We start from the raw sequence: 12,512 nt of genomic DNA, 5'->3' as shown, positions 1-12,512 counted from the left end.
AAGCAGTGGTATCAACGCAGAGTACTGTATAGAATGTATCTTATAACGTACAATATTTGGTGTAAGATACTGTGACTCTCTTTATGTTGGTTGAATTTTGACAATGTGTGATATTATTTGTTATGTAAATAATAATGTGAATATGTAAGTGTAAATTATTAACTGTAATAAATTCTCCACCGTTTTTTTTAATTAATTTGAACCGCATGTCTTTTTACTGAATGTTAATTATAGATAGACATCTGTATCTTTTTATTCTTTTTTTCCTATTAAATTGGTTGTGAATTATACCCTGTTTGAAAAATAATTTTATTGCATTCCTATATTTTATATATCACGCGCAGTTATCTATAATTTTCATAAATAGTGCCATAAAAGATCATATTTAGTATCATGTATTTTCGTATTCGTGTCCCTGAAAATTATTTCAGGAGTTGGGGACCAAGGTATAATTAATATTTTGACAGCTGCGCAGGAATATATTTGAATTAATGGAGAAATAATTTTTTGGAGCTGCATGTGGACGGTAGAAAATATATCTTGAAACCGCACACGTGGATAGTAGAAAATATATTCTACGATGCATCTCTCTCTATAATTTCTGCGTATATTTTAAAAATCTACAACACACATTTTGCTGCATTGAATGATTGAGTAATGGAAACGAACTGACTGATAAAAATTGCACATGTGAATAAAACATTAAATTTATTCTCTGCAATATACTTTCTCTTTGTAAAGTTAGTTACGGCATTTCTTAATTTTACATGTGGATTTCTACCGCATGTGTAATCTTTAAAAAGGAAACATAAAAAAATATTTTTTACTTGAAAAAATAAAATTAGAGCAGGCACTCTGCCTACAAATAGACATAAATGTAAATTGAATTATATATACAATATTTTATTATTTGCTCATAACATAAAGCCAAATATATGTATAAAATGTCTAGCATATAACAATATAATATTGTGCCTGTGAAGAAAATAAATATAAAATAATTCACGTGAATAGACAATATATTCCATAGAGTGCATCTCTCTATTATCTCTGCAGAATATTTTGAAAAAACAAAATACACATTGTGCTCCTGCAACGTTAAACAAAAAATAACGTACAACGCATATAAATTGGCTTATACAACCATGTAGATAAAATCTTCATATAAAGTTTATTCTCCATGTGATGTTTTTTTTCCTTTGATTGCATTTTTTTAAATCCCCGCATGAATTTCTACCATACAAAAAACATATTTTTTAAAAAGTATTTTTAGAAGAAATAAGAAAAGAATGCGTTAAATATATATGTGCCTCTCAATAATAAAAAATACAAATAAAATGTATGTATTTAATTATCTGTTCATAACACAAAGCTAAATTTATGTATAAAAATGTATAATATATAACAATATATAACCTGTGTTTATATTATAACTAAAAATAAATATAAAGTAAGTATATATAGATTGTACACTTTTTCGAGTATTTAAATGCGACGAGAAGAAATAATTATATACTTATCTATAATACATAATAATATCATATGAGAGAATTTATACAAAATATATTTAAAATTTAAAAGAGAGATATATATAGCTAATAAAATTAAATTTACACATGTATATAAGAGATCATATACAATAATACGACATAATCTAGTAATAAATTCACAAATAATTCTATGAAAATATTTTTTAAATAAGAAAGATTCGTATTGTAAATGCCAACAATATCTGATAATAACAATAATACTGAAAATATATGCCATGGATAAAAATATACATAATAAATACTTAATAAATAATGGACATTGATTTTTTATAATAACAAATATATTATACATTTATTCAAAAATAAATATAATTTTGCATGAAAAGATTAAATCAAATTTAATAGCGAAAATATATAATTACCCAAAGTGCTTCAACAACATAGAAAGAAAAAAAGTGTTTAGAAAATTACATCAACATTACGATAACATCTGCCATCGTTTGCATATAGTAAATTTTATCAGATACGATAAATTTTCGTATCGCATTTTGGTTTGATGTATACACGATTAAGTACAATCTCTTTTTCGCGCATCATTGATTGTAATTGATTATTCGTGCCCGCATAAGCGGTGTATTAAATACATATAAATATTTAAATAATGTGTTTTGACATATTTATGTATATTCAACATGAATTATATACGTACATAATATTACCTATACATAAGACATTAATAATAATAACCATCATATACATCGATATGATAGAAGAATAAGCGTAGGGCATGAATGAACTTACAGATGCAGGAATGTATATCGCACGAAAGACGCGGAAACGATTATTGTTCTGTGACAGTCTGCTTCGCCATAAACACGTTTACGGCATACTTTCGAGACAACCTTTGATGTGCTGCCAAGCTTGGAGACCCTGTACCAATGAAAAACATAATTTAACCGTCATAAAAATCAACGGGCGAAATGAAACGAGAGTAAAAAGTATTATTAAATTTAATATCAACCTTCCTAGCTAATTTAAATTGCAAGATGCAGTAAGCTGCCAAAATCTCTTTCAGATCGATGACCTTTTGATGTTGGAATCTCTCGATATCCATCATCGCTTTAATGGAGAAAGACCTGTAGAGAGATCACCGATTTATTAAAATTACACGTTTACGAGTCTAAAAGTTTAAGAGTCTGTCTCTTACTTTAAATCTTCGTCCACTTGTTTTACAGCTTCATCATGCTGCGCGATTCGCTGTTCCAACTGAAGAATCTTCAGCTCGCGAACTTCCTCCGTGTCCACGGAGCCAAATAAGCGTGACATCAGACCGGCTTTACCTTGAACACAAGAAAATTTATAGTTTTCCTTCGGAAAAAAAATAAAATTCTAACTCTACTTTGAACATACAAACAAGGTATTTTCCAATACCTTGCATAACTTTTTCCTTCTGTTCGAATGTGGCGGTCAAGGCATCGTGTGCCTCATCCTTCGCAAGTTGCAGGGCTTCCCTGCGTCTAACTACAGCCTGCAACGCCGATGCACCGAACAGCCATTCCTTCAGCTGATCAGCTATGAGCTCTTCCTCCTCGAGAGTGGTATCTATCGTTGCCGCTAATGAGTCCAAGTAGTGTCCCGATTTCTAAGAAAACAGGCTGTCATGCGGTGTTTTGCAATTTTTATACTTTTTATTTTTAAACTTTTTTCTCTTCTTTTATCGAGTCGCTCTTACTCTTAGGCCGGTATTCATAGTCCGATCTTATATTTAAGATCGTCTTAAGTCCGAGCTTGAGATGCTACGCAGCCATTTGATTGTTGAATGGGATCTTAAGTCAACCTCTGACCAGACTTAAGATGATCTTAAATATAAGATCGGACTATGAATACCGGCGTTACAGTCGCAATGTTAATAAATAAACTCGAGAATTCTGTGTTTATCGACACGGCTACAATTACAATGTCACTTCTGTAATGCAGCTAAGAATACCTGCAATCCATCGCCCATCTCTCTCTCTATCGCGCTCCATTCGCTGAAGACGCGCCCGTAATTCGCGTGCAACTTGTACAGACTGTGTTGCTTTTCCACGAGACGTGCACGCACTCGCAGAAGATTGCACAAATTATTCTGCAAGGTTGTGTACAACGGTATCGTTATGTGATTGCATAAACATATATTATATATTTTAATTTGAAGTGCATACCTGCAGCTCAATTCCATAATTTTTTATAGTTTCAAACCGTTTATCCGGTTTTCTTAAACGCACAGCTACACTAAGCGCTTTTAGTTTCGATTCTGCAATCTGCAGATACCCTATGCAAAAATAATAAATGTAATTATAGATATAATAATCTAATATAATAATTTTTAGTCTGTATAATTCGTAGCAATAAAATACCTGTTTCTTTAACACTTTCTCTCCAATCATCCTTCTGCTGGAGAAATCCCATAAAATGTTCATCGCGCGAAAGGATAGGATGTGATGCCACTCTTATAAGAAAATTCTATATAAAAATATTTTTCTGATTAATATTCTTGCTACAATTGTTGAAAATATAAGTCGAAAAAAACGTACCTCAAGACCAGCTCTTCTACGATCGACAAAGTCGGGATCAAATGTATCAGTCGTCACTTTTTGCCACGCATATAAAACTTTCTTCTCCGGTAATGGTGGTAATACAATGTAAGGATAAGAAATTTCCAAGTAAGCGCGGAGCAATTCAAATTCGGTATATCGTCGCCATAATGAGCTTATCCTAGTTAGCGCGTTTTTGAAATCTGGATCAGTGATTCTGTAAAAAAAAAAAAAATAAGTAAAATGTGACACACATACACACAACAATATGTTCAAATATATAATTATATATAATCTTAATTTGCAATAAAATATTATGTATTTATATTTTTATTTCTTTACTTACTTAGTTTCAATGAGATACACCGTGTAGAATTCTCTTAGATTAAGTGCCTTATTTGCTCTTTTTTCAGCTTCTACTACTGAGATCTCCATGTGGTCCAGCAAACAATCCTGGGATATATTATAATATAAATTCAATTTCCACACACAAATATTTACGTAGATTTGAAAGACATGCTTATTCTTTGTCTCTTTCGTTATCACTCGTACAGGATGTCGCGGTTTTATGGAGATACAATGGTATACACATAGGCAACAGTTGTATTCACACCAAAAACACAGATATACGAGGGTATTGAGAAACGAATATGTATGTATTTATATGTGTGTGTATACACATATACATAGACACATCACGAAGCAAGTCAGTGACACCGATTGAGAGACGCTGCGCAGTACTGATGATCACTGCGCGCGACATACATTTGTATTAATTAAAAAATTCGCAACATAATTAAAAAATTAATCAATCAATTTAATATTTCTTCGTCTGATCCGGAAGTGTACTCATTCTTCCCAAAATTCTGGAGTCGTACGACGATTCTACAACGACAAACGTGAGATGCGACACGAGTTTGGAAAGGCGAAGCGCTATCGATTTGTCAGACGAATATGGAAAACAAGCTCCGAAACTCTCTTTACCTCTTTTCGCGTCTCCACGGCGGTCATGTTGTTGGCGTTGGCCTCCCTCTGATAGTTTCCGTTCTGAAAAACTTCTTCCATGATCCCGACAAACGCGTGCAACTACCTGCGGACCTAGCTAAGTCAGCAAGACTCCAATTTAATTCTTCACATCACGTCGGGTCGCTTGAGCCAGACCAGCGATCACCACTTCACCACTGTTGTATCGACACTGGCACGTCGGAGAGCTGGTAAAAGCAAGCTGTAACATTGCGCACGATCGGAGAGCAGGTAAAAGCAAGCTGTAACATTGCGCACGAGCATAGCAGACCGACCAAGAATCCAATCCATTATAGCTAAGTTAAAACACAAATTCATTCAAAATTTATACACAAAAAAAATAAAAATTTGTAAAATTATAAGAAAAAAAATATATCTTTTATATCTCACATTATAATAAAAAAATACATATACATATATACCCATAACATATGATAGAATAAATTATTTATTAATGATTCTTAAAAATATTTTTTATATTATCACATTATTTTATAATACAATTTTGCTTTACTTAAGAAATGTAAAGTCAAAATATCAGTTAAAATAGATAACTATAAAAAATTTAAATATAATCAGCATTATAAGAATAAGTTATTATATAATTATCTTAATTATTTACATAATTAATAATTGTATGTACAATTAATAATAATTAATGCGTTTTTATAAAATAAATTACATATAATTAATTATATGTAAATAAAATGCTTCTTTTTTTAAATGAATTATTCAGTCATGTTCTCCAGTCTATTTTAAGACAACGAATCTACTTACAATCTATAATTTACATCTATAATCTACAATCACTACAAATCCATTGCCTGAAAATAAAATAAAAATTCGTCACTGATCGATGAGCAATAACGGAATTAATGACATTGAAGTTACGTTGATCTATAACATACAAATATAGAATTCAAATTATGACAGCGCTGAAAATAATTAATATTTAAAAAAATTATTATTGTACGCCAAATTTTAGATCCGATGGGTACCCAACAGCAACCAAATAATTAATATTTCATAAAAACTATTATTTATTAATTAATAAATAATCAATATTTTACAGTTTTCAGTCACTTCTATATCTTTCGACTTAATGATTCATATATTATTTTGCAATTTCAATTCAAAATGACGAACAAATTATATTTAAATTGTACTTAAATTATACTTAAAAATTCAAAATTAAATGCAAAATATATTTTAATTTAAACATTAGTAAGAAAACAATTATCGCTCGTAAAGATAAACAGTTGAAACAGTTATGTAATATTGCTATATTGCTTCAATTTTCAATTTAAATAAATAAATTTTGCTGCATGTATCTTGCATTGCGTGCAAAATAGAATAAAGATGGATATTAGTAATAAAATAATTTTATTACATATTTTACATTGTGCTATTCATATTTCATATTTATTTTACAGTTTATTTCTTTATTTTATTTTCGTTATGCTTACATATAACAAAAAATTATGATAAATATTGAGATCGATTCTGATATATTTAATGACGCAGAATTCTTTAAAAATACATTTTTCTGATATATATATATATATATGCATATATACATTGTGCGATTGTACAATCTACTCATTACATGAGATATATAAAATACAAAGATAAGAAGACATAGATCTTATCGATTATACATATGCGAGCATGTTTATTTACATGATGGAAAATATTGCACAGATTTAAAAATTTTAATAATAACAATATTTATTAAAACATATAATAACAAAATTATATTTACATATCGACCCTATGAGAATAAAGAAATGAAACATATAGATACAGAATATATCTGTAAAAAAATTAAACAATATCCTTTGCTTTGTCGTCATCTTTTTTCTTACGAGGTAGTATAACAACCAAAAATGCAGATACTAGAACAATTTTAAATATGTTTCAAAAATCTTTCATATATATGTAAACACAAAATCTCATATTTATATAAACACAAAAAAAACGATAATTTATATCTAATCTATTTTCCTTACTTAAACAAGCCGAACCAATCATAATAAATGGACCTAGGCATGATAAATTGAATAAAACGGGGAATAATAAATTGCCTATTACTGCACCTATTCTTCCCATCATCATAGTTATACTAACTGCCATGGTTCTGTTTGTGGAAGAAAATAATAAAATATAAATAAATAACAATTTGTTTACACATTTAAAATTTTAAATACTTTAAATTAATTTTTTAAATATTTTAAGTTACTGCCATACCTTAAATATGTAGGAAAATTGTCAACGATAACATTTATAACAGCCGCACCACCTATACTCGACATAGCGACGAATACCGAAGATAATCCGAGAATGCCATTAGTATCTTCGGTCCAATAAAGCGAACCACAACAGGCAGCAGCGACGACGAAACAAATTGCTGCAAAAGTATGATAATTATAATATAATTACAGATAATTATAAAGATTTTGTAGATTGGAAAATTACAATATCGCAAACATTATTTTTTTCAGCTGATTTGATAAATAAAGTCACTATTTATGTATTACTAATTATTAATTGCGTCGATATCTTACTCATCAGTTTCTTTTTTCCAACTACGGTAATCAAAGTACCAGCCAAAGTATAACCAATTACACCTGTAACGGCGATAACGATGGAGTTAATGAAGACTCGAGAATTTAACTCCGTCTGAAAATAATCACGCGGACGTTAAAAATTACGGGAGTGGCCTACGCAATTGCACGCGATCGAAATCAAGAATTCCAAGGTGCCATTGAACGACATCCCGGACAACGATCCACGCCGTACAAGGTATCTGCAGAAAGGTCTGGCATCCTGTGTTACGTCCGGGGGTGCAGTTGCGGCGTAAATTTTACGAAAATTTAAATCGCGACCTACGAACTCGAACTGCGGGGCGGACTACGTCGTATTTCGGAATTACTCCGGGGATACCCACGACGACTGGTATTTCCTTTATGGTCACGGTTGCGTTTTTGGGAGAAAGGGAGCGTTTCGTATAGGTTCGATTACTGACGAATCAGTCCATGTATCCGCGGAATCGTTCGAGTGAATCGTTGACGGAGTGGAAAATAGTGATTACTGTATTACCATCCGAGTCGATACGGTAGGGTTCTTCACCACGGCGGTACAGAAGGTAAGCTCGTTGGCAATGATAACAAGGGTGGTCGATGTCACGTGTTTTCGACAGTCGGTAAAAATTGCAGACTGAGCAAACGACTCCGGTCGGTACGTCGCCGATAACGAGGAGATGCTTAGCACAAGTTAACCACTCAGATTGCACGCCAATAGATAAACGCATATGGCAATCCGTACAGAGAGCGGCACTTGTTTCCTTATTAATAAAACCGATTATCCGTTGGCAATACGGGAGGTTATTTAGGGTTTCTTCAATAGTTTCTTCCTCGGAATCATCCTCGGGGAGAAGCAAAGTGGTGGGGATGTCCAAGTGTGACGGTATTATTGGACACATAGGAGTTGATTGTTTAAACTAATGTTAGTTAAAATAAATAATTGCCATGAGGTCGATTTGAATGTTCTAACACGTTCACGAAGTTTCTAGATATTCTGGAAAGATTTAGAATTTTCCAAAGGGTTGACTGTAGGATACCTACTGCAGTTTTATGAGGGCCATAAACTGACCCTTGATAAAAAAAAAGGTTTCGCACGATTTCTCTTTTTGGGAGATGAGAAAATTTAAGACGCGCAGAGAATATTCTGGAAACCACGTGGTAAGCTAATATTTCTAAAATTGCAAGAGAATTTATTAGTTATTATTGTTAAGTGATTCAAAAATGCGTAGACGTAGTTTCCGAAATAGATTCTTGTATTTCGCGGGTTCCCGGGCAGAAGGGAGACTCGTGTTGTAAAGAAATATCTTGAGCACCTACCTTATTTAATTTCCAAGGAATGGACAACGACTGGATGGCGATGATCCGGGGTACCCGCGTTGTAGAGGGTGTACAGGATGCCAGACCTTTCTGCAGATACCTTGTACGGCGTGGATCGTTGTCCGGGATGTCGTTCAATGGCACCTTGGAATTCTTGATTTCGATCGCGTGCAATTGCGTAGGCCACTCCCGTAATTTAACGTCCGCGTGATTATTATTATTATTATTAATGCTAAAAGGCACGGAGTCGCCGAACAATCTATCGTATTCCGCGTCGTTATGATAGTCGATTCCAATGAAATTAGAGAGACCACGTGTTGATTCAGTGCGATGTAGTCGTGCTGTTATACGCCGTAGTTGATTCTTTCTTCCTGCACGGCGTGTTTTAGGCATTATAAAATTTAAACATTCTGAACGTCGTTTCGCTTCTGCAATAATTAACGTGCGGCGGTCCTCACTGTTTGTTGTTGCTTTCGGCGAGAGATTATGAGCGGTTCGTCCTCTCTGAATAATCACTACGAGGTTCAGAAAATATTTCTATGTTATAGAATAATAATTTGTTAGGAATGGATTATTCGGCATGTGCAGGCGAGAGAATTCGAGATGCGTTTTAGAAATAATATAGGCTTGGAGATACACGAGGTTGGAACTAATTTAGAATGAATTTAGAATATATATATATATAACACTTTTATTCTAGTATAACACTACGAGTAATACAAAATATCTAAGTTAAATTTTAGAGTTAGAATCTTAGAGTTAAAGTTAGAATTAGAGTCTTAGAATTAGAATTAGAATCTTAGAGTTAGAATTTGAATTTTAGAATTCGGAGAGAGTCTTAAAGGTGACTGCTCTGCTTGACGGCGCGATTAGAACTGAGCTCCTCTGGGCTCGCTCTGAGGTCCTTCGGTTTTCGGCAGCTCGGTTGCGGCGGCCGAGAGTGGGGGAACTCTCTAGAGTAGGGAGTTGCCGTGGTAGGGAAGTTCCCAGGTGCTGCGGAGCGCCGCGCTCAGGCACTAGGCGGAGTTAGATGTCATGGCTGGCATTGGCGCGCATTTCGAACGGTGTTATAAGAACTTAGAATTATTTTGCATAAGAGTGAAAAAATTTAAGTAGCCGGACGTGACACCTCCCCCCTTAGAAGAAAAAGTTGGACCATGTCTAACTTTTCAGTTCTATATCATAGTGGGTATAATTTTATTTATGCTTAATGTTAAGGTTAACACTTTCTTATTTCTTAGTGGTGAACGAGTCTATACCTCTTCGTTGAGGAGGTTGCGCAATTCTTTATAATTTACATGCGCTTCACTTTTCACCTTTTGTATTGGTGGGGAGTCTTCTTCTTGTGAAGGGGGGGCTAGGGGTGTTGATTCTTCCTGTACGGGTAGTGGTCCCAGTGGTGGTTGCTTCCTTTTGTTATTTTGTCCTCCGTCGGCCGGTCTTCCCATGTGTAATAATATGTTCGTGACTGATGTCCATACGGCTCCCAGGAGGTGTAGGCTCCATCCGTAAACGGAGTGAAGCGCGTAGCCATGGATCAGTGTGTCTATTATTAATTTGGCAAGTCGTGCGAAGACAAAGATGCCCAGCACTCCGGCGCTGGCGGATCCGAAGCTTATGAAACCTTTCCATAAGCGTGCTCCCGTGTTTTCTGCTAGCTTGTCGAGTGTTTTCTCGTCTAGCAGGTTTAGCATGGATAGACTTCCTGTGGGGACTTCGTGTCCCATTGCTCCCCTGGCGATCGTGTTGAGCATTGAGGGTTTTTCCATCGGGAACATGATATGGTCGCGCAGACGATCCAGGTCTTCGCTGGTGTAAATGCCGCTGGAGGCGAGCGAGTCAGGGCTTACGTATCTCCATGACGGCTTGGTCAACGGCTGGATTGTCGGAGGTGCGATTGACTCCACTGGTTTCGGTGTCAGTCGGTACCATATGTTGTGCACTTGGTACATCGCTGGTAGGAGTTCGTTGCAGTCCCTGAGTGTTCCAGATTTTGTGAGTATTTTTGATCTGGGTAATAGGAAAAGGGATTTATTCTGGTGGGTGACGGGAAGCTCGTTGTAGCAATTGTCGACGGGTCGTACTCGGCATTCCACAGGTACGCATTTGATGAGGTGGATAACCTCGCCAGCTGTAATGGCGGTGTACCCTGGTGATTTCATAATTCTGTGCGCCATTTCGTCTGGTGCAATGCTTGCAAGGGAGAGAGCGTTGAGCAGGATTTGTCTCTCTAGGGCGCATTTCTGTTCCATTATGTCTCTGTATAGTTGTGATAGCTGTGTTCTGAGGTGTTTTTCTACGTAAATAAACTTGGAGTTTACGTACGAGAAAATATCAAGATTGTCGATTTTGATTTTTGAACGACCTTTGAACACGCGTCCTGGCTGCGTTTCGAGGACGCAGAGCTTGGGGTGCTCAGTTCGCAGGAGTTTATATCCACAGATGTTTGTCTCGGTTGTGCGTGCCAGCGCGAACGTGGTATCTTGTGTCGTTACCGTGTAGACCGTTGGGGAGTCCTTATGCGATGATTTCGGTGATAAGCGATGTGCCAATCCTTCGTATAGGACATCGTATCGGCCGAAATGGCAATTGTCGGCAGGTAACACCGACCAGTATGTGGAGGCTCCGTCTGCGTCGTTGCATTCTCCTGTTGTCACGGGGCAGCGAACACCTGAGGGGAGTATTACCTCGTTAGTGTTGTGTTTAACGGGTAACTCCAGCTTCCGGGTAGTGATCCGTATTGAGGCTTGGACGATTGCGTTATCCCAGGTGCCGTACGGATCGCTGTATTGAGTCCCGCTACATCCTCCGTCGGTTTTTACGGAACCTGCGAATGTTACTGCGCGCAGATTGGTAGCGTTTGGTTTAATGTCGGAGAGATGTCCGTTTAATCCTAAGGAGATGGTTCCCGTTTCGTGCAGTTTTCTACAAGTATCGGCCGATGTTTCGTGAATGTACTCGCGTCTGCCGTTATGTACGGCAGATATGTGTGAGTGCATCCCACAGTAATAGACAGTTCGGTCGACTTCAATTTTGCACTGGATTCCTGATGTGTGCTCGAATTCGCTCAACTGTAGCAATTGTACGTAGACCTCTTCCTTCTTTGGCTCGATGTCGTCGACTTTGCATTCTTCTATGTCCAATAGTGAGAGCGTAGTGATATTTAAACCGCGGCCTCCGCAGTCGTACCCTATTAGCCCATTAGAGGTTAGGGCTAACAGTGCGATTGCAGTTAGTATGCTTGCGTAGGTCTTCATTCTGTCGTGGTTGGCTGGTTACTGGCCCGTCCTCCGTCGGGGTGTCCGAGATATAGTCATCTTCGGAGTGGGGGTATTCCGGGGTAGGGGCTTGATGTGGCGAGGGTTTTAGCTTATCCATATGTACAATTCTAAACCTATTATTACTTATAGCTAACTTAACATTATGGTTTTTTAGGATTTGTATAATTTTATAGGGGCCTGTATATTGGTCGGATAGTTTCCCCTTTTTGGGTTCTTTTAATAGGTATACGTTATCTCCTACCTTAA

General features: G+C 35.8%; 2 protein-coding genes across 2 annotated transcripts; both read right to left on the bottom strand.

Moving 5' to 3' along the window:
• Positions 1-1,747: 1,747 nt before the first annotated feature.
• Positions 1,748-5,280, bottom strand: LOC145942765 (sorting nexin-4-like). Its single transcript, XM_083049780.1, has 10 exons — positions 5,048-5,280; positions 4,410-4,516; positions 4,064-4,280; positions 3,887-3,992; positions 3,692-3,801; positions 3,478-3,615; positions 2,922-3,132; positions 2,698-2,830; positions 2,512-2,626; positions 1,748-2,420 (listed from the first exon to the last, which is right to left on the bottom strand). Exons 1-10 carry the CDS (start codon positions 5,126-5,128, stop codon positions 2,370-2,372), a joined length of 1,269 nt encoding a protein of 422 aa, XP_082905906.1. The 5' UTR covers positions 5,129-5,280; the 3' UTR covers positions 1,748-2,369.
• A 1,313-nt stretch (positions 5,281-6,593) lies between these two features.
• On the bottom strand, positions 6,594-7,764 carry LOC145942890 (uncharacterized). Its single transcript, XM_083050054.1, has 4 exons — positions 7,651-7,764; positions 7,334-7,493; positions 7,096-7,223; positions 6,594-6,981 (listed from the first exon to the last, which is right to left on the bottom strand). The coding sequence occupies exons 1-4, from the start codon at positions 7,652-7,654 to the stop codon at positions 6,911-6,913; spliced, it is 363 nt and encodes a 120-aa protein (XP_082906180.1). The 5' UTR covers positions 7,655-7,764; the 3' UTR covers positions 6,594-6,910.
• Positions 7,765-12,512: the final 4,748 nt, after the last annotated feature.

This window comes from Prenolepis imparis, unplaced genomic scaffold, assembly GCF_030444845.1.
Source record: "Prenolepis imparis isolate NDT839.2.m4 unplaced genomic scaffold, iyPreImpa1.0 SCAF_11, whole genome shotgun sequence".
Lineage (NCBI taxonomy): Eukaryota > Metazoa > Arthropoda > Insecta > Hymenoptera > Formicidae > Prenolepis > Prenolepis imparis.
The sequence above is the reverse complement of the archived record's forward strand: the minus strand, read 5'-3'. Positions and strand labels throughout refer to the sequence as shown.